Consider the following 23,195-nt stretch of genomic DNA (forward strand, 5'->3'; position numbering starts at 1 on the left):
AAAAATTAACAGCTGCATAAATGTTCATAAACGCAGAGAAGAAAGAGGGAAGAGGGTCTCCTGCTGGCTGTAAAAGGTGATGGGCTGTTGCTGTGCGAACCCCCACCTGCCCCCCCTGGCCACCGCCCCTCCACCCCACCCTTCAGAGTGACAGATCGTTGGCAATTAAGCAAACAATTAAGCCTGCATTTAGCGTCTGTAAGTGGCTGTTATGAAACATTACGCTCAAAAGTCAATGTGCGTTTTACAGTCAGCGAGCGGCCCGCTAATCGCGCGGATGTTGCCAAATGCCGTTGAAAAAAAAAAAAAAAGAAAAGCAGCAGCAAGCCAGGTCAAGGTTTTTAAAAAGCAGATTGTGGCACTGTAAGAGAAAAAAAAACAATCCTACGATGAGAGCAAATACATTTCGCATTTCTTTGCACTTGATCTCATTATTTGTTCACTTTCAATCAGCAAACAGCCATGTCACCACTGGGATGGCACCAGTCAAAAGACGTTGGTTTATGTGAAGTTGAGATATGAAGATTACAGGATCACAGTAATCCTGGTACTTTACCGTACCACTACAACACGTTACAGGTGAAGGACGTCTAAGGCTTTATCCAATATAGCTTGTCGTGGGTAAAGGTCAGCCAGCAGGTAGTAGTTAAGTAGTTTGGGCAGGTGGCAGTGTTGGGAATATTACTTGAAATGTAGTTGGTTACAATTACACGTTACCCTGTTAAAAATGTAATAGTAGTGTAACTATTTCAGTTACTTTATCAAAGTAATATAACTAATTGCATTTGAGAACATTACTTGGTTTGGTGGACACCAACAGTGAGGGATGCTGTCAAGCTGAACGAGTCCTATCGGGCATTTCTGGCCTGTGGGACTCCCGAGGCAGCTGATAGGTACTGGGTGGCCAAGCGGAATGCAGCTTCGGTGGTCCCTGAGGCAAAAACCCGGGCATGGGAGGAGTTCGGTGAGGCCATGGAGAAAGACTTCAGGACGCCTTCGAGGAAATTCTGGTCCACCGTCCGGCATCTCAGGACGGGGAAGCAGTGCACCGTCAACACTGTGTATAGTGGGGACGGGGCGCTGCTGACCTCATCTGGGGATGTTTTGAGTCGGTGGAGAGAATACTTCAAAGACCTCCTCAATTCCACCAGCACGCCTTCCCACGAGGAAGCTGAGTCTGGGTGCTCTGAGGCGGGCTCTTCTATCTCTGGGGTTGAAGTCACCGAGGTGGTTAAAAAGGTCGTTGGTGGCAGGGCCCCCTGGGTGGATGAGATTCGCCCGGAGTTCTTAAAGGCTCTGGATATTGTGGGGCTGTCCTGGTTGACACGGCTCTGCAACATTACGTGGACATCGGGGACAGTGCCTCTGATTGGCAGACTGGGATTGTGGTCCCCCTTTTCAAGAAGGGTGACCAGAGGGTGTGCTCCAACTATAGAGGGATCACACTCCTCATCCTCCCTAGTAAGGTCTACTCAAGGGTACTGGAGAGGAGGGTCCATCGGGAAGTCGAGTCTCAGATTCAGGAGGAGCAATGTGGTTTTTGCCCTGGCCCTGGAACAGTGGACCAGCTCTACACCCTCGGAGGATCCTCGAGGGTGCCCAACCAGTCTACATGTGTTATGTGGACTTGGAGAAGGCATTCGACCGTTTCCCTCGGAGAGTCCTGTGCAGGGTTCTTCGGGAGTATGGGATACCGAACCCCCTGATACGAGCTTTTCGGTCCCTGTATGACCACTGTCAGAGTTTGGTCCGCATTCCCGACAATAAATCAGACTAATTTCTGGTGAGAGTTGGACTCCACCAAGGCTCCCCTTTGTCACCGATTTTGTTCATAACTTTTATGGACAGAATTTCTAGGTGCACCCGAGGCGTAGAGGGTGTCAGGTTTGGTAGCCTCAGCATCGCTTCTCTGTTCATTGCAGATGATGTGGTTCTGTTGGCTTCATCAAGCTGTGATCTCCAGCTCTCACTGGAGCGAGTCGCAGCCGATTGTGAAGTGGCTGGGATGAGTATCAACACCTCCAAATCCAAGACTATGATCCTCAATCGGAAAAGGGTGGCGTGCCCTCTCCAGGTTGGGGATGAGATCCTTCCCCAAATGGAGGAGTTCAAGCATCTTGGTGTCTTGTTCACAAGTCAAGGAAGAATAGAGCGGGAGATCGACAGACAGATCGGTGCAGCATCTGCAGTGATGCGGACTTTGTATCGCTCCATTGTGGTAAAACGGGAGCTCAGTCGAAAGGCGACGCTCTCAATTTACCAGTCAATCTACGTTCCTACCCTCATCTATGGGCATGAGCTGTGGGTCGTGACCGAAAGAACACGATCCCGTATACAAGCGGCCGAAATGAGTTTACTTCGCTCTCCTTTAGAGCTCGGGTGAGAAGCTCGGTCATCCGGGAGGGACTTAGTGTTGAGCCGCTACTCCTCTTCATTGTTAGGAGCCAGATGAGGTGATTGGGGCATTTGATTCAGATGCCTCATGGACGCCTCCCTGGTGAGGTGTTCCAGCCATGTCCCACTGGCAAGAGACCCCGGGGATGACCCAGGTAGTGCTGGAGAGACTATATCTCTCGGCTAGCTTGGGAACGCTTCGGAATCCCTCCGGAAGAGCTGGAAGAAGTGGCTGGGCAAAGGGAAGTCTGGGTATCCCTGCTGAAGCTACTTCCCCCACGACCCGATCCGGAAAGAGGTAGATAATGGATGGATGGATGGATTATTTGTATTCATTCTGAAATACTGCATTAACAGGATCCTTGACTGAAAGTGGATTAAAACCACAAATAAAAGTTTTGTGAATGACTTGGTTGAAGGTTGTTTCTGGTGGAAGAGTTTCCATCTTCTTCCTGGAGTTTCAGCCTTCAAGCTGAATTGAGGTTTTCTCACCCATTTTTGTGGGTTGTGGGTTGTGTGTGTGTGTGTGTGGGGGGGGGGGCTACTTTGGTTCTCCTTGGCGTTCCGGCTGGCCGTCATTGCAATTACCACTGAGCGCCTTAAGGAGCGTCTCATTTGCATAATTGATTCTTTTATCAAGGAGCGCCGCCGCTATCGCTCTCATCTCTCGATGGATTTTTCGCTAGCATTCGAAACGCCGATCTTTGTTCCCTTGTCTTCCCTTCATCAGCCCTCCTCTCCCTCATCCATCCTTCATCCTATCACTTTTTCATTCTCCCTTTCATCCTCTCATTTAACGGCTGTCCTGTCTTCTAATCGTTTCATCGCCTCCTTGCTTTTGATTTCTTTTTTTTTCAACTTTTTTTTTTCTAACTTTGTGGGTTTTAGGCCGACATCCTACATTTGGGAGAAGAAGGATGGAGAGCTCCCTTCACAGGCCAAGGCGGAGGGCAGTTTTCTGAGCTTCGAGGCGCTCAACAAGTCGGACAACGGCGTGTACCTTTGCTTTGCTGACAACGGCATCGGGAGCAGCGACGGCGAGTACGTGCTGTTGGTGCAAGGTAAGATTCAAGGAAGGTTTTAGGAAGAATGGGGGATTCTATTTGATGTTTATAGGATGACCAAATGGTTATTTAGGTCGGTGGCTCAGTATGATGTATAGGTAGTTTTAGGTATTATAGATATATATGTAACTAATGAGAAGCAGGAATGCGCGGGGACTGTTTCAGGACAACTTTGGGATCCTATTTCGTGTTTTCACGGTGGGTAGGTATTTTCGTATGTAGCTAGATATCTATGTAATTTTTTTGTTCTAGCTACTTTTCTAAGTATGTTGGTGGATAGTCCCCTAGCAGGAATGTTTTGGGAATGTTTTCAGAAAAAGTCCTGGATTGTCTTCTGTTTCTACCTTTTTTCTCTTCTAATTTTGTTTTATTTGTTTCCTCTTGTCCAACTACGTCGCCATCGCTCTGCTTCCAAACGCTTTTGCCTCGCGCTTCACTCCCCTTTTTCTCCTTTACTGTACAATCCGCCATCTTTTTTATTCAACATCGCGCTTTTCCTCCGCTCAACTCCCCGAAAGATCCCAACGAATCCACAGACTCCACCAGTTCCCTTCCTACTTTGACGCCCACATTTTCCTCCCTGGTGACTGATCCCACTTCCTCCCCTCCTGAACTTCCTGAACTTTCCTCCACTGTTTCCCCATCTGAAACGCTGCCCACCGCCAGCACTACCGTGACTACTGCTGCCTCTACCCTACTTTCCAATGACCTTTTCCCCGACTTGACTGTCATCCCTGACTCCTCCACATCGCCTTCACCTTTCTCCCCTTCTTCCCCTTCCTCCCCTTCCTCCCCTTCCCCCCCTTCCCCCCCTTCCTCACTGACTCCCTCAGTTTCCGACGGGCCGAACGGACATGAGACCCTCACAGGTAAAAATGAATACGTACGTAAATGAAAATCAACAAGTGTGAGGCCCCTGCCCACCATGGCAAATAAATGCAGTTGCTCAACTTGTCGCCATGGAGACAATGACTTTGTATGCATGTCGGGGTTTCACTGCTGTTTTTTTGTCTTTCTTTCTTTCTTTCTTTGTTCCTCCCTGCCACCTCGCCCACCCAATGATACCCACTGAATATGACATTACAACACACTCTCACATACATGACCACACAACAAACAATCATCCCATCGTTTACTCATCCACTCACCAAGATGCTGCTGAAAATCTCGCAGGTACCACGTGCACCTGTTTGTCACCTGTGTGTTTGTACAAGGCACGACATGAGCCTCACAATCCAATGAGATACAAGAGTTGCATCAGGAAATACTGGTAGATGGGTAGGTAGGTATTAAAAATGTAAATGGCATAGGAATTATGGTAGCTATGTCTGTAGTTAGAGACATAGGTAAAGGGGTAGTTAGGTAACGAGGCCACTCAGTGCATATTTATTGAGTAGACTGTAGGTACTATGACAAGTGGGTACTGTATGTACGCAAGCAGATGGCCATGTAAGTAGATAGTTGCTTACTTGCTTGGTTAGCAGGATTGATAGGTAGGTTAGTTGCTAGGTCGATGTCTGGGAAGGAAGGATGGTCGGTAGGATTGTCGGTCTGTTGATTGGTCAGTAGGTCGGTGAGTAAGTACATCAGGTAGGTAGTTGGTTAAGTAGATTTGTTAGTCAGTTGATCATAGTTCAGTTGTTATGAAGGTAGGTGAGGTAAATAGGTTGTTACATAGGTGAATAGGTAGGTTCAGTTGGTTAGTTGGTTTTATAGTTTTGGTCATGGGTGGGTGATAGGTCAGTAGTCAATAGGGTCTGTTAGGTGGGTAGGTAGTAGGGATGGAACAGTTTTTGGAACCTGTCAAATCGGCTCAGTTTGACTGTTTCGGTTCGGTCCGCGTTTGTCCCCATCAATTTGTAAGCACGGAAATTATTTCATTTTTTGTGATTTACCAATGTGGCCAAGCAGTGAAGAGTCATGCCAATGCAGGTCAACATGGCGGTGAGTATGGTTGCGGCGTAAAATGTGCCCGGGCCTGTGTTGAACAGTGGATAATATAGTGCCCATTTCTTGCGATCTCACATAGAAAACTACTTTTCCAAACACTTTCAAGTCTGCCCCATTGTTTTTAGCATTTCCTTGTCTCCCCAGCAACGTTGTAGGGTCAGAAAAATAAGTCTGGGCACATTTCCAGGAGAACTGATAATGCAAAAACACACCTCCAACAGTACATAAGTTCGTGAGTCCCAACAAATTTGGTATTGCAAGAGGTGCATCTGACCTACTTCAGCACCCTGAGGATATGTAATGCTAGCATCCAGCTAGCCTGTCCCCAGACTGTGATAATTCCTATCCAGTTATCTGATGTGGATGTAAAAAAACCCAAATTTAATGCCAAAAGTCATTATTTGTTCCTTTTAACTTAAATCGGTTGTGGTGGTCTTTAAAAAAATAAATTAAATCATCATCAAAAAGATGACAATGGTGTGTATGTCCTGTAAAAGAAGAGACATTCATTTATGGATGATTTTCTTTCGATAGATAACATTCCTCAATTGGATATTAATTATGAAACATGTTCGGCTATGACAAATAAGACTTTTTTTCATTAACTTGAGCTTTGACTTTTTTTAGGAGATTTTTGAAAAGTGATTTACACCAGTGTTGCCCAACTTTTGTTGTGTGGGGGCACATATTTTCAATTAGATAAACCCCATGGTAAACCACCAAACAAAAAATCATAAAACCTCTCAAAGTTGTTTAATTGAACATAACGCATATACAGTATACTTGCAGGGAAGCATGACTTATTCTGTTATATGAATGACAACAGATGGGTACACAGCTTTATTTTACCATTTGCCAACCATTTGGAAGACCATGTAATTTTCTCTTTCACGATATGCTGGTGACATAGATACTGTACAACAGGAAATATATACAGTATTTCAGATGAATAAAAAAATAATGCAAATAATAATACAACAATAAAAAGTAATAATAAAGCCGTGAAGATATACTTTCAGTATATTTTCTGAAAAGTTAAATGCAAAAAACATGGGTATAATAATTTTGGTAAATGATTTTGAAGTGGGCGGCACGGCAGATCAGCTGGTAATGCGTTGGTCTGAGGTCCCAGGTTCAATCCCGGAACCGCCTGTGTGGAGTTTGCATGTTCTCCCCATGCCTGCGTGGATTTCCTCCGGGCACTCCGGTTTCCTCCCACATTCCAAAAACTTGCAACATTAATCGGAATTGCCCCTACAGTAGGTGTGATTGTGAGTGCGGCTGTTTGTCTCCATGTGCCCTGCGATTGGCTAGCAACCAGTTCTGAGTGTACCCTGCCTCTTGCTCGTTGGCAGCTGGGATAGCCTCCAGCACTCCCCACGACCTTTGTGAGGATAAGCGGCAAAGAAAATGGATGGAGTTTGAAGTGTCAACGTGGGCCGAACTGAACCAAAACCCGTAACATTAAATACCACAAATGTAAAATGTACCGTGGATTTTGTGAACTGTTAGTCACAGGTGGGTAGTATGTTGGTTGGTAGGTAAATATGGTAGGTACGTTAGGCTGTTCGGTCAGTAGTAGGCAGCTAAGTTGGTCCTTCGCTATCTTGGTAGGCAGATGCATAAGTTGGTAGTTAGGTTAGGAAATAGGGCAGTAGGTACTTACTTTGGTAAGTTATGTAGGTCAGTATGCTGGTAGGTGCAGTTGGTGGATTGATAGGGAGATCCGGTTGGCAGGATGGTAGCCAGTAGTAAATAAATGTAAATGTGTGACTTGTTTGGTTGGGTTATCTTCTTAGAAACATTGGTACAAAAGATGGATAACTTCTGGTTGATAGGTTTGGTAGGTAAGGTAGTTGCTTTGGGGCTGGTGGGTAGGTGACGTTATTGGTAGATTGTGGCTCATTTTATTTTGTGCACTACTGTCACCTACAGGATTAGAGTGGAACTGTAGAATCTTACCCTAAAACAAAAAACAGTCAAATAGGCAATATTATTCGGTCTTGGTGGAGCTCTGGTTGTTAATACGACTCTTGTGTTGATCTCATTCAATTGTGTACTGTTGTGGCCTGTGAGTTTGTGCTATTCTGGTGTTGTGTATTTAGTTTTTTTCCCCATTATTTCATCAGTTTGAGTGCATTTCTGTGTGTCTATGTATGTCTATGTGGTTGTATGTTTCTGTCAACACTCACACAGACAGAGTGAGTAATGAATGTTTTATGGCGATAGGCATGTATGCGACACACGTCCTACCAACACAAAACCCTTTGAGTGGTACTGGTCAATTACACTGTGTCCACTGTGTGTGCGTGGATGTGCGTGTACGCGCATGTGTGTGACCCCCCCTCCCCTCCGACACTGACAAGTGGGATTAATGGCCTCTTTGGCAGTCTCGCCTCGTCAGCATCACCTCCAAGCCCAAGTGTGCGTTTTGTGCGAGTGTGCGTGTGTGTGCGTGTGTGCGTGGTGTGTGTGGTGTGTGTGTGTGTGTGTGTGTGTGTGTGTGTGTGTGTGTGTGTGTGTGTGTGTGTGTATGTTTAACTCAATGGTGGAAAGCACCCAAGTATGAATACTTCTAAACTGTACTTAGTTTGATGTTGTCGGAATGATTCAGGGAAGACGCTTTGTGTCTTATGCACCATAAAAGTTCTGAAAATTAGTATTGTATTCAACAATAAACATTACATTACATTGTACTTTTTAACTTTTACTTAAGTACAGGATTTGTATCAGTGTTTGTACTTTTATCAGAGTCCTTTTTTTAACACAAATATTTTCCCTTCTATACCCTGGGTGTATGTGTGTCTGCGAATGTGTGCGTCCCATTAACCCCCACACCCCCTTCCAGTTGCGACTCTCCACCCCCCTCATTTTGCGTCACTTGTTTTTGTTTTTTAGCTCCAAAACGGCTGCCAGTACGCCACATGTTTATGTCAACAAATGATGATCTCACTGTTAGATTATTTGACATTGAATGTTTATCTCTTCTGATTTTGTTTTTGTTTTTTGCTTCTCTCCATCATCCTATTTTACCTTTCCACCTCCTCTTCCCTTTCTTATCTCCTTTCCTCTCTGCTCACCGCCTCTACTTCTTTCTCACTTCCTGTCCTCACACCTATGCCGCTTCTCCATCTTCACCTGCCTTCTTTTTCTCCCCCATCCTCACCTCCTCATCAATCATCACCCATCTATACTTCCTCCTCATCTCCTATTTTAAACACCATCACTTTTCCTTGCTTCCTCATCAATCCCTTGGCCTCTGTCCCCCCCTTCATGTTTTAATTGCTCACCTCCTCACAACCTCTCCTTACTTCTTTACCTCTTCCTGCCCTCCTCACTTTCTCAAAACAATCCATCCCGATCATTTCCACATCCTCTCATTCCCTTTACCTCTGCTCTCCTCACCCCCTGTCCTGCTGTGTTCCTCCTTCTCTCCTCGTCTTCATCGCCTCCCCAGACCCCACAGCCATGTCAACGTCGTCGGGGGTGGACCACGCAGTGATCGGCGGCGTGGTGGCTGTCATCGTCTTCATCCTGCTGTGCCTCCTCATTGTCCTTGGGAGATACCTCATCAGACACAAAGGTTTGGGTCATAAAGACACCCATAGATACAGACACACACAGTCGATAGTTTCTACAAAAAGAAATGTGTTGATAAATTGAGAATTGATGGGTGTTCGCTGGATACAGACAGTATCCTATTTACAAACAAATTACATTCCACAAGTCTTAGTACACGCGCTACATTGTAGCTCATGTGTTGTGGGTCCAGTGTACTGCATATTTTTATGTTTACTTATATTCTCTATATTGCGAGATTTTTCCGTTTTTATTTTTCCACACAGACCATTCGTGTTGACTCATGTAGAAATAAGCCAGGAGGAGAGAGTGCTTTAAAGACAGAATATCCAAAGTTTGGGATCATGTAATTCTTAAAAAGGAAGCTTAAACCATTCATGGGCAGTGTGGCAATTTTTTGCCTTATTGTGATAAAAGTCTCCCAACAGGCCTCAATCAAGGAAATAACACTTCCTTTTTCGTTTATGGTTAAGTTATATGATAACAAAAAAGCAAAAAAGATGTACCCTCTCGCGGGCAGCATCCCAAAACTGGGAAGGGTATGTTATCAGTTCTGTGAAGTGGTACATACCTGAAATATGTGTATTAATTAATTCTGATGCTAGAACGACACTTATGCATTAATAATACTGATGGATTAGCATTTTGAAGACAAACTTGGTTGCATACTGACCTTTCTCCCTTTCTTCTCTTGGAAAACGCTCCATGTATACTTGAGGCAGCCATGTTGGCTCAGGAAGGAAAGGGAAATAACTCCGTCCTAACGTTGACTGATGAGTTATCCTCTCCTGATACCAAAATTTGGCTTCAGATTAAAACACTTAAATATTTTGATATACTGAAGGATATAATGCGTGAAAATCATGGTGTCCCAAAAATGGGATGCTGCCCACGAATGGGTTAAGTGCACATCTCTGGTAACGCAAAAAAAAAAAAAAAATTGCTAATTGAATACCCTACCCATTAGTTAGAATGAATTGTAATCCATAACAGGTGGTTTGGATAGAGCAGGGCTGGCCAACCAGTCAGCGATAAAGAGCCACAATTTTCACCGTGTTACAACAAAGAAACACATCATACACATCAATGAGCCAAGGAGCCATATTATACATTTGGATTTCATTTCCCTCCTCACACACATACTTTTACTCAGCCAGATTTATTGTAAAAATCATACACCAACATGACAACAAGAAAAATCGACTCATACAGAGTACCAAGACCAAAAGCCAGTAATTTGGGAAAATTAAAATTGTGTGCTCTCTCACACAAACTACCGGTTCAACCAAGTCTGGTCTTGTATGTCACGACTCTCATCTAATGCAACACAAAAATACTCACCATTGGAGTTCTGAGTGTAATTATGAATTAGTAGCCATGCGAATGTCTGATATTCTCTGTTCAACAGTGTGGCAGGACAGTTGTTTAAGATTTTTCTTTTCTGAACACAAGCTTTCACTGACACCACTGAGGCATTTTTTTTTAATATAAATTACCCTTCACCGTTTGGCTTTTTGGCCCTTCCAATGTTCCAAGCCACTTGATATGATGCAAGCGTTCGTCTCTGGATACTTCATTATTTATTCATTTATTTTCAAATGGATCTACTTTTTGTGTGATTTTTCTAAGTGACTAACTTCTGAGTGGGACGTTTAGTCACTTTTGGAAATTCCAGGTCATTGTTAGCGTTGAGTGAGGAGAAGTGAAGATTTGAAACTGTGAAATGTGATAGACGTCTGACACAAAAGCCAGAGAGTGGCTTGTTGTTGCGCTCAACTCAAAAAAAAAAATTAAATAAATAAAACTGAATATGAACTCTCCTGCTATGGTAAAAACATCCTGTTTTCATCCACATATTTTTGTTTAACTGCATTTTTCTCCTTCGCATTTTGGGAGCAAAATTCATCCATCCAGCCATCCATCTTCTTAGCCGCCTCACAAGGGTCACGGGGAGTGCTGGAGCCTAACGCAGCTGTAATCCCCGATCGCCAACGCATTTTTTTTTTTAACTTCTCACCCTAAAACTGCACACACTGAGCGGTCCTGTCTCACTCACATGGCAACGCACAAAGCACACACACACAATGAGCTTGTTGTCACAATACTCATAACAACCGTAATAAATGCAAGCAACGCTTGCTCGCAGCTCCTGTAATGAACTCAAGCAAAGGACGTGTGCACCTAAACAGAACTTCAACATGCGTCCGTGCCCACACGATAGCCGCACAAAAGGAGGCCAAAACCCTCTTGCGCCTCGAGAACCGTGGATAGTCCACCCCTTTTATCGATGGAGGATGGAGGCGGTTTTCCTCTTTCAGTTGCTTTAGAAAAACACGTTTTAAGTCATAAAAAAATAAAAATACACTGCTTTATTATACTGTAATCAAATCTTAGCTGTGAAATGACTATGAGGGAAGAGAGTTGTCATATCCAGGCTTTTCGTCCTCTGTGTGTCTTTGGTAAGGCTTTCTCCCAGAAGGAAACGATCAGTGCCAGTGATGCCTTCTCTACTAACACGACTCAACTCGAAACTAACTAGATCAGAACTACTGATCTACATTGAAAAAACACATTATTTCAAATTCTGATATTTGTTCCATCCATACTATTTGTGAGGCATGAGGCCGGAGCCCAAACTAAACTAATAATCTGACAGATAGTGACCCAAAACTTGTTTGTAATTACCTGAAGATGCCACACGATGGCAGCAAAGCCCATTTTACCCATTTGAAAAGGCTACGGCCTTCCTGACTAAATAAAATTTCTCTCCACATTTCCATATGAATGATTAGCACCAAGATGCCACCAAATAGTGCCAATGCAGTATTTTTCTCTTCTTTTTTCAGCTAATATGAGAGGCTAGTTTCCCCCCCAAAAAATCCACAAATGGGTGAATCTGTGAATTCCAAGCAAAAAATATGATGTGTTATTATCCGCACTCATGGTGAATATTTTGTTTTTAATGTTGCATGTTCAATATTGATTGTGAATTGCGCCAGATGATGTCTCTGGTACTGTATTGTATATTACCTTTATTTGTAGTATTGGTGGTTTCTACAGTGAAGAAAATAAGTTTTTGAACACCCTGCTATATTGCAAGTTCTCCCACTTAGAAGTTATGGAGGGATCTGAAATTTTCATCGTAGGTGCATGTCCAATGTGAAAGCGATAATCTGAAAAGAAAAATTTAGAAATTACGATGTATGATTTTTTTAACAATTTATTTCCGTGCTACAGCTGCAAATAAGGATTTGAACACCAGAGAAAACCAATGTTAATATTTGGTACAGTAGCCTTTGTTTGCAACTACAGAGGTCAAATGTTTCCTGTAGTTGTTCACCAGGTTTGCACACACTGCAGGAGGGACTTTGACCCACTCCCCCACACAGATCTTCTGTAGATCAGACAGGTTTCTGGCCTGTCGCTGTCATGATCCTGCCGCTTCAGCACGAGCTGTGCGGCTGCGCTGATTGGGAGGCACACACCTGTGCCTCATGCGGCCTGATCATCCCCCGCATATATAGGACCCGGGGACGACTGGTCCGGCGCCAGTTCGTTGAGCTTTATGTCCCGTTCCAGCACCCTCGTATTCCTGACTGAACCTGTGTGTACCGACCTTCGTCCGTTCTCCGACCAACCCTGTAAGCCTGACTCCTTGACACTCCTGCCTGCGTTGATTGTTTCCCCGTGTACCGACTACTGCCTGCCCACTCATCTGCTCTCTTCGCCCGACGCCCCAACAACCGCTGCTGCACCGGACTGCCTGCTCGATCCCCGACCACGGCATATAATAAACGTGTCTCTTCTTGAACTACCTCGCGTCTTCCGAGTTCCTGCATTTGGGTCCTACCTCTCGTTCAGATGGGACGTGACAGAACGAACTGGCCAGTACAGGACCCAGCAGGAAAGACCCGGCGTCGCCGGGACCGACGCAAGGGAGACCGTCTGCCGGAGGACCAAGCCTGCCCAATCCGGGTAGGCTCCCTGATGTCCTCCACTTCCGTGTCTTACGCTCCGCCAGCGAGGTATGAATACGTCCCGAACACGACCCGTCCGGCTCCTCATATTCTTCTGGACTCTGACTTTTCGGAATATGAGGAGGACCACGATTTGTTTGACCGGCTGCCTGAGTACGACTCCGACGACTTTGATTTTGAGTCTCTTTGCCCGGCTTTTGATCCCAGTCAGTTTGCCCTGCCTTCCCGCGTTTCCAGCACCCGAGCGACTTCGCCCGGTAGATCCAAGTGCACCAATCGGTACGAGGGAACCCGATTGGCCACCTACCCGGGACCTCCGCGTGGTGGACAGAGGAGACGCCCCGGCCGGGCGCTCCCTGGTGTCTCTCGCTGCGTGGCAACGAAGACACCGTCCTCCCACTCCTCGCCGGCAACGGCGAGACCGGCAGACCCGCACCTCGTGGCGAAGCTTCCAGCCCAGAGGGAGGAGGAGTCGCCAAATCCCGAGGCATTCTACTGTGAAATGCGGGCAGAGATAGAGCGGCAGAGCGCCGAATTGGCGGCTCTCACGGCCCAGGTCCGGCAAGGATTGGCGATCCAGCCGAGCTTCGCTGACGTCGCAACGGCGACGGACTCACTGGTGACTCAGGTTCACGTTGCCGTGGAAACCGACCCGCCCCCTTGCCAAGTGCACGCCACAGTGGGAACAGACTCGCCACCTCACCAAGTGCACGTAGCTGTGGAGACTGACCCGCCTCCTCGCCATTCCCACGTCGAGGTGTTGGCGGTTCCGAGCAGAGCTCACGCGGCAGTTGGAACTGACCCGCTCCCGAGACACGCCGACGTGTCAGTTTCGACTGACTCTCCACCTACTCAGGTTCACGTTGCCCTGGAAACTGATTCGCCACCGCGCCACGCCCACATTGCCGTTTCAACGGATGCAGTGCAAGCTCACGTGGCAGTGGGGACCGACCCGACGCCGCCTCACGTTGCTGTCCAGGAGGAGCTGGAGTCGGCGATGGCGCCGCCTTCTCACGTTCCTGTCCAGGAGGGGGTGGCGATGGCCCCGCCTTCTCACGTTCCTGTCCAGGAGGGGGCGGCGATGGCGCCGCCTTCTCAAGTTGCTGTCCAGGAGGGGGCGGCGATGGTGCCGCCTTCTCAAGTTGCTGTCCAGGAGGGGGCGGCGATGGCGCCGCCTTCTCAAGTTGCTGTCCAGGAGGGGTCGGTACTGGCGCCGCTGCCTTCTCTCATTCCTGTCCAGGAGGGGGCGGCGACGGGGTCGCTGCCTTCTCTCGTTCCTGTCCAGGAGGCGGCGGTACTGGAGCCGCCTTCTCAAGTTGCTGTCCAGGAGGGGGCGGTACTGGCGCCGCCTTCTCAAGTTGCTGTCCTGGAGGGGGCGGTACTGGCGCCGCCGCCTTCTCACGTCCCTGTCCAGCAGGCGCTGGGGAGTTCTGTGGAGCCACCCAGGAGCTGGAGAGACTTCGGGGTGGCAGTCATGGCTCTGGTCCTGCTCTCCATCATCTTCTTCGCTCCTGAGTTCGCCCAGCCACTTCAGGACCTGGCCTCGTTGGCGACCAATCCCTGGTCGTCGTGCAACGACGGCGTGGGAGGTTCTCGTCTGGAGCAGTGGCCTGCCTCGTTCTGGTTCCTGCTTCGCAGTTTTGTTCCTCACAGAGGTCGTCCGCCCGAATCGCCCCGTGGGGACCCTGGTGCTTGGCGTCCGGGTCGTCCTCCTGACCTGTCCACCCGGACGCCTCGTGTTTGGTGGCCTGGATGGCCACCAGTCTGGGTTTCGGGGGGGGGCGTGCCCTCCTCCGGACCCTCTTCCGCCCACCCCTGCCTGTGTTATTAGTGTCTGTTTTTTTTCGTTTTGGCACGTCTGGGAGCCGTGCCTTTGAGGGGGGGGGGGTACTGTCATGATCCTGGCGCTTCAGCACGAGCTGTGCGGCTGCGCTGATTGGGAGGCACACACCTGTGCCTCATGCGGCCTGATCATCCCCCGCATATATAGGACCCGGTGACGACTGGTCCGGCGCCAGTTCGTTGAGCTTTATGTCCCGTTCCAGCACCCTCGTATTCCTGACTGAACCTGTGTGTACCGACCTTCGTCCGTTCTCCGACCAACCCTGTAAGCCTGACTCCTTGACACTCCTGCCTGCGTTGATTGTTTCCCCGTGTACCGACTACTGCCTGCCCACTCATCTGCTCTCTTCGCCCGACGCCCCAACAACCGCTGCTGCACCGGACTGCCTGCTCGATCCCCGACCACGGCATATAATAAACGTGTCTCTTCTTGAACTACCTTGCGTCTTCCGAGTTCCTGCATTTGGGTCCTACCTCTCGTTCAGATGGGATGTGACAGTCGCTTAGAAACACAGAGGTTCAGCTCCCTCCAAAGATTTTCTATTGGGTTTAGGTCTGGAGACTGGCTATACCACGCCAGAACCTTGATATGCTTCTTACGGAGCCACTCTATGGTTTTCTTGGCTGTGTGCTTCGGGTCATTGTCATGTTGAAAGACCCAGCCACGAATCATCTTCAAAGAAAGAAAGAGGTTGTTCCCCAAAATCTCACATTACATGGCCGTGGTCATCTTCTCCTCAATACAGTGCAGTCGTTCTGTCCCGTGTGCAGAAAAACACCCCCAAAGCATGATTCTACCACCCCCATGCTTCACAGTAGGGATGGTATTCTTGGGATGGGACTCATCATTCAACTTCCTCCAAACTCAGAGAGTGGAATCATGATCTTGGCCATGTCACAAGTTTGAATCTTACTGGACAGGTGTCTTTATGGAGCTAACGACCTCACACAGGTGCATCTGATTCAGGATAATACATGGAGTGGAGGTGGACTTTCAAAGGCGTACTAACAGGTCTTTGGGGGTCAGAATTCTAGCTGATAGACAGGTGTTCAAATTCTTATTTGCAGCTGTATCACACAAATAAATCGTTAAAAAAATCATACATTGTGATTTCTGGATTTTTCTCTCACAGTGGACGTGCACCGACGCTGAAAATGTCAGACCCCTCCATGATTTTTAAGTGGGAGAACTTGCAATATAGCAGGGCGTTCAAATACTTATTTTCTTCACTGTATAAATGCCATGTGATAGTGATGATATGAAGAGGTGCGTTACATTTTATTTTGTTTTTTTAAGGAACATATTTGACCCACGAGGCCAAAGGGTCAGATGATGCCCCCGACGCAGACACAGCCATCATCAACGCCGAGGGTGGAAACTCCGGAGCCGAGGACAAGAAGGAGTACTTCATCTAGGGAGGAAGAAAAGAATGGAGGAGGAAGGAAAAGTGAAGACAGGAGAAGGAGGATGAGGAGGAAAGAACAATCTTCTATTTTGTTTTCACCACACAGTTGGCAGATAAAGGGGAAGAGTAGGGGGTGAGGACTTTGTTTGCATTGATACAGGGACGTGAGATTTGCACTGACACAAACACACACACAAACAGACGCGCACACAACAACTGACTAACATGCTATTGCTACGTTTTGATCCGGGCGTCCCCTTTTCTAACCAGCTCCGAAATTGTAACTCACATTCCGACGTCTTTCATGAGCCTCTTCCCACATTAACCCCGCACCCAGAGAACTGAGAACATCCTTAACTACCCGCATCATTCCCTCCAACCCACCCAACCGCCCAAAATAGTACAAGCCACCATGTCCCCCCCCAGCTCTCGGCCCCTCAACCAACACTACACACATGTATACGTATAAATATATATATAAATATATGTATAAATATAAGCATTCTTTTTACTGGACGGAACCGGTGTTGGGTGTGTGCGCGCTGTAAATACAAAAAGGGAAAAAAAAAAAAAAAAAAATCCTCGCTAATGTATCTCACCTTCTTCAATACTCTTATTGCCTGTTTTTATTACATGCGTCCAGAGTATCTGAAAAAGGAAAAAATAGAAAATAAATGTAACAATAACGAGTACCAACAATGGCGTTGCAATGTAAACTAACTTCAAATGCAAATATTTGTATTGTTTTGTTTCTGTTGTAATTAGTTTTTTTTTTTTTTTTTTTTGTTTATCTTTTACAACGGAGCGTTGGGGCCGCACTGAAAGGGAAAAAAATATATATAATTCTGCTGTGAAAATAAATTCAGACATTTTCAAGAAAAAAGTTGTATTTTAGAGGAAAAAAAATAGAAACGTTTTTCAAAAAAAAAACTAAATTGTATTCTTCTCAGAATTAAATGTTGCATAAAATTATTATTTTAATTCCTTGGGGGAAAAAAATCATCATACTCTAAAAATAGGACTAAAATTGTTACTTTTTGAAGTATGAATTATAAAAAACAACAAATATGCAAAAAAAAAACCCCACAAAATTCATAAATACTGCATGTATTTTTTAAAGATAAAAAGTTATCATTTCTCTATCATTTAAAATTTCTTTAAATAAATTTTTCAATGAAAATGAATCAATTCATATATATATATATATATATATATATTTGTGTGTAAATCATAATATTTGTAAAAATTGGAGTTTTAAAGTTCATCTTACAATATAAAGTTTTTCTCAAGAGATTTATTCTCATAATATTGTGATTTCTAAAAAAATCAGTCTAAAAAATCTAGAAATAATTTCATAATCTTATGAGAATGGACTAAATCTCAATATAATATATTCCCCCCCCATACGACTTTTTCTTTGAAAAAAAAAACGATTTTATATCCTGAGATAGATTTTTGTCTTTTCAGTGTGGCCCTTATACCCAAAATACTTTTTCAGGATGTGTGGGAGTTGCGTCTTTTTTTTTTTTTTTTTTTTTTTTTGGTCAAGTGTTTACAGTGTTCACCAAAATAAACCAAACTGTAGCGAAAAATTCACTCATTCATGTTCTTGCATTAAACCAAGGGTGTCTAAAACGACAATGATGCATACATGATGTACAATAGAAACAATCAGAGAGAGTTCAAAATCAGCCACATAGTCAAAAAGCATCCAAAACATGCAAATAAAACACAGGCAAATATGACCACTCATTAATAACATTTTCCTTGCAGTGGTATGAATCAAAACCAACAACTATGCACAATAGAAATAAACAGAATGGCTAGAAATACTGTAATCCACACAATAAAACAAGACGGTTGATTGTACACAAGTACACCATCCACTTCGTCACACAAAGTAGACACACGCCTCCTGTAACGTTTGCGTTGCCCTTACATTTACTAAAGATAACCAATACATTGCACAATAAATATCAGCGGAACCATTAGAAATAATCTACAAAATGGAGAAAAAAGTAACATGGCCTTTTATTCCTGATGTTCAGCATTTTGTGCAATGGAAATAACCAGAATCACCCAAAATAATCCACAGAGTAAAGAACAAGAGAAGTTTAGACCACACTTTGTCATCCACAGGAACATCGATACCCGTTTATTTTGATCTTTCCCCATTAATTATTCAACATAACCTGTATCTTCCACAATAGAGATAAATTGAACCACGACAAATCAATCCACAAAGTAAAAAAAAAGTTGCGCAGGCATATTCATGCGCATTATAGACACATCTCATCATTAAAGTAATTGCTCCTATTGCCAGTTATTACTTATAATGGTCACCTTGCAAAATTTAAACAACCAGAACTACTCAAAATAATCCACAGAGTGAAAAAAAATCTACACTATGTCATGCATAGGAAGATGCATACCACTTTTATGTGTCTTTCTTTCTTAATTATTCACGATAACCAGTATGTTGCACAATAGAAATAAACTGGATCACAAAAAAGAAAATGTTATACACTCAGGAAATACAGACACACCATATAATCACTCTCTTGACATTTAATCCCGATAATCACTATTTTGTGCAATAGAAATCATCAGAAACACTCAAAATAATCCATAGACTAAAGAAACAAGTCCACAACACACAAAAGCAAATTGCACGCCTCCTGTTTTGTGATCATTCCTTTTCAGCAATTCACGATAACCACATGGATGGAAATCAAGTGAGCTACTTGAAATAATCTAATCCACACTGTCAAATTCATGGACGGATGGATTGTGTGCCCCTTTAACGTGTTCTTTCCTTGAAAGTTAATCACGATAACCACGATACTACCTTGCACCTTCAACCGCTCGAAATAATCCACGTTGACAAATCCACCATTTTGGACACCCTTGTTTTAAGATCATTGTTACAGTCCGCCGAAAGACTCCCGTAAATGGGGAACGTTGGCCCGGGCCCACGTGGCGGAAATGGACGGCAATCTGGCTAAGAGGTTGGGGCCGCCTCATCCCGACCTTGCAGCGGGCTCCGTGCCAACCCTGCACTCCCGGCCCCAAAGTCACTGAACAACTTTCATGTCCTCGTCTTCTTTTTCCTCTTCTGGCCCCTGCGGTCGTCCATTTCTTTTCATTCTTTAATCAATCAGACCGGTCTGCGTCCTCATCCACCTTCTTGCCCCCCACCTCCACCCCCCACTCTCTATATATGTGATTGATGTGCGATTTCCTGGCAGGATGCCCCCCAGCCCTTCTCTTGATAAACTCTAATGTGGACAAAAGTTTTGGGATGCCTTTTTTTTTTTTTTTGTTTTCATTTTTCGGTGGGACAATTGTAAGATACTGTAAAGGCTTCAGTGTACAAGTTATTATTATTATTTTTTTAATTAAATTCCCATCACTTCTTGCAGATTGTCTTCCGGAGAGAGTTGAAGTGCAAACGTCACATCGTCCCAATCCGTTTATCCACATTTCTTGACTTTTTTTCACTTCCAAATTTCCATCTTTTGGTGTTAGTGTCCAAATACTTTTGTCCAAGTTGCACATTTTCACTTTTCGTAGGTGTCACTTTTCCTCTTCAGGTGCATCCAAAATCCACATTTTCTTCAGTTTGGTGTCCCAATACCTTTGTCCAAATTCCACGTTTTTCACATCCTGTAAGTGTTCCAATACTTTTGTGTAAGTGCCACATTTTGACTGCTCACCGCTTTTGTCCAAATTTCCTTCCTGGTGTCCCAAAACTTTGTCTCCACTCCTTTTTCACAGCACTTGCCGTAGATGTCCCACTATTGCACATTTTCTTCCTGCCGAATTTCCCAATATTTTTTTTTCCCACAAATTCGACATTTTCATGCCGTGTACTTTTGTGCAAATTGCTCTCCCATTACTTTTGACCAAGTTCCACATTGAAATGTTGTCACTTCCTGTAGGTGTCCAGATACTTTTTTTTTTTCAAAACTGCACGCATTCTTCACTTTGCTGTCCAAATACTTTTGTCAACAATTCCACAATGTTCATAATGTCACTTCCAGTGTGTGTCCCAATACTTAAAATCACATGGTGTTTGTATTTTATTTTAATTTTTTGTTGTTCTTGAATGTTCAGGGATTCGAACCCCCTCCCCCTCATTTCTCCCTTTTTGTCGTCAGCCCCATTCGCACTGTCTGCCAAAGTGTTTGCTGTTTTCAGTGTGAAAAGGTATCAACACTGCTAATTTCTGAGCTTTGAGGCTAGTTTTAGAGGCGGGACAGCGAGGATGTGAAATTAAATTCTGCAGGGATGTTGACAGCAATGCTGCCGTTGCTGTGTGTTGTGTGAAAGGTACCAACATAAACTCCCCATTTCCTAACTGCCTGTCAAAGATGGTTTTTTTTCCCGGGCTTTTTTTTTTTTGTGTGTGTGTGTAATAATTACACACACCTACCGCCGATGTCCTGGCTTTGGAGGTAGTATCATAAACGGGATGCTGCTTTTGTGAAAGAGTATACCGAAGGTGAAACGGATGCTGTGTTAATGGGTGAATGACACTGTTGTGCTGTAATTTCACACATTCACATGAAATCAGTCAAAGCTCCCCATGTTTGCTGTTTTCTGTGTAAAAATGGAAATAGAATTTCCAGTTTCAGATGTACAATCAGATGGATTACAGATGGGGTCTGTGTAAAATGGATGCTGTGTTACTGGAGGAAAGTGCAGACAGTTGAAATTTCATGCGGAACTCAGCCAAGATCACTTTGTTTGCTGTTTTTGGTGTTAAAGTTAGCAACACAGGTTGCTAAAATCCCACCTGCCTCCCAAAACTGGCCTTTTAACACCTCTTGTTTTCTGTTTCTGTGTAAAAGGTGACAACTGTCTGTCATTGCTTTTTTTTTTTTTTTTTTACCCCATGTTTGCTGTTTCCACTGTGAAAGGCACCGTCAGAGAATGTTTATTTCCTAGCTGCCTGTCAAAGGCAGTGTTTCCTCTGCGTTTGCCGTTTTTTAAGTGAAAGGTACAACACAAACTGCAAATTTCCCGACTGGCTGTCATTGCCATTTTTTCTTCCTGTTTGCTTTTTTCTGTAAGAAAGGGACAAGGGCGCAGTTTCACGGCTTCACCGGGTTCCGTGTGGCAGCCCCCTTGTTTATCTTCCATTGCATCCCAGGTTTTATTTCTCGTGGAAACTCTTGCATGAAAGGGGCTTTCTACCATGTAGTAGCCTAGCTAGTGTTCGGGCATACTGAATGTTAAGCTAACCACTATGACCAAGTTATTCAAAGTCAACTTTCAGGCAATTTGTAGCAATTTCAGCGGAATGTGTTGCGAACTGACTTGATCCCCCCCCACCCCAATGTCGCTGGCATCTGCAGACCAGAGGAGGTGCTGTTGTCCCATGCCCGAGTTGAAATGACAAGAAGAATTACCTGCGTCTCGCTACACAAAAAACAGTGTTTTATAAAAAAAAAAAAAACTTATTGGAGAATCACAGCGGACTTATATTTGCCTGTAATCAGTCTTCCTGTCTTTGCTGTCTTAGCTAATGTGCTAGCATGTAGCTTGCATGAGAACCAGTGGGGTGGTCTGTAGTGTAGCTTGCACGGGACCTAATTCACACCATCCTTTGGTCTGCAGACGCAGTTCTGAAGATAAGTGGTTGTTGGATTTTTTTTTTTTTTTTTAGCATTAACTTATGGCATACAATCGATAATCATCCCTTTTATCTTGTTTTGCTGTTGTTTTTTAGACCTTTTAGATGTTTCGAGACTTGTATGTAGACTTTTTTTTGTATATAGTATTTCATATCATGGCGTATGTTGATCGGATGAATGATGATGTCACCAAACCGCATGCTGTGGTTGGCTCGTGTGTTCAAATTGTACTTATTTTACTTTTATTTCTTTAGGTGTTTTTTGTTTGTTTGTTTGTTAAGACTACAGTTTTTGGATGTTGACGTCAATAAAGATGCAATTGGGTTGATTTCACTCATCTTTGTCATGTCCTTTTTCGTGCTTTCTTTTACCTCAAAATTTGTGCAGTTTTAATGGACAGTGGGAGCTCTACTTACGAAAGTCTCTTCTAATGAACGATTCAGGTTACGAAATACCCTCCCCAGAAAATTTTTGTCTCTAGTTACAAAAGGGGAAAAATGGCGCTGGATTCCAAACATCCAGTACTGTGTCTTGTTTTGAAAGCGGCGTGGTAGAGCTGCTCTCCCATTGGCTACCGCTGGAACATCTTCCTGGCATCACATTGGCTAGGAGGGATGTCAATCTTTTTTTGGGCGGGTGGGACTTCAATCTTTACCCGTGACACACTTCCTGTACATTTGTTTTTTTGTGGATTTATTAATCTTTTTTCACCATGGGCCTCAAGAAATTGTCTGTGCCACTGAGAAGAAGACCAGAGTTATTTTGTCCTTCAAAACAAAACAAGAAATGGTAGAGAAATATGAAAAAAGCCATGCATGCATGTGGCCTCCTGCTTCTGCTCCACAGGATTTTGAGAGAATCGAAGTGGAGGTTGAACCTGAAGTTGAGGAAATTGTTTCGCTGGGAAAGGCAGCGGAGGACATCGACTGGTTGGTTCAGGAGCACCATGAGGATATTTTGATGTTCAGCAGCACCACGAGAATCATTATGTACACTTTGAATGCTTATTTTTGGCGTCGGGGGGCTTGGAACGAATTAGGCTATTTACATGTAAAATGCCTCTCGGAAGTAAGTCGAGGTACCACTGTATTATTTTCTATAACGTGCATGTTTAATTTGTGCACTTTCTGTGGTGCTATAAACTTGAAATAGGACAGAATTGTTTTATTTCTGTAATATCAATGTGTAATAGAACTTGTTGATTTAACCCAAAATATGGTAGCGCAATATCTTAAAACTTTTAAAAATATCCACAAATAATTTGGACGATTAGTTTTAATATAAATTTAAAACACATGTGCCTTTTTGTACTTCTTTTACTAAACAAATGGCCCTTAAATAGCT

The 23,195-nt window shown here is 44.4% G+C and overlaps 1 protein-coding gene across 2 annotated transcripts in view; it reads left to right on the plus strand.

Moving 5' to 3' along the window:
* The window catches only part of cadm3 (cell adhesion molecule 3), a 126,751-nt gene extending 109,012 nt beyond the window's left edge, over positions 1-17,739 (plus strand). For both annotated transcript variants that reach the window (XM_061839860.1, XM_061839861.1), the window contains 3 exons: positions 3,283-3,455; positions 8,866-8,991; positions 16,104-17,739. In XM_061839860.1, coding sequence (XP_061695844.1) covers positions 3,283-3,455; positions 8,866-8,991; positions 16,104-16,222 — 418 coding nt within the window. In that variant the 3' untranslated portion in view covers positions 16,223-17,739. The remainder of the gene's footprint in view (positions 1-3,282; positions 3,456-8,865; positions 8,992-16,103) is intronic.
* Positions 17,740-23,195: the final 5,456 nt, after the last annotated feature.

This window comes from Syngnathoides biaculeatus, chromosome 13, assembly GCF_019802595.1.
Source record: "Syngnathoides biaculeatus isolate LvHL_M chromosome 13, ASM1980259v1, whole genome shotgun sequence".
Classification (NCBI taxonomy): Eukaryota; Metazoa; Chordata; class Actinopteri; order Syngnathiformes; family Syngnathidae; genus Syngnathoides; species Syngnathoides biaculeatus.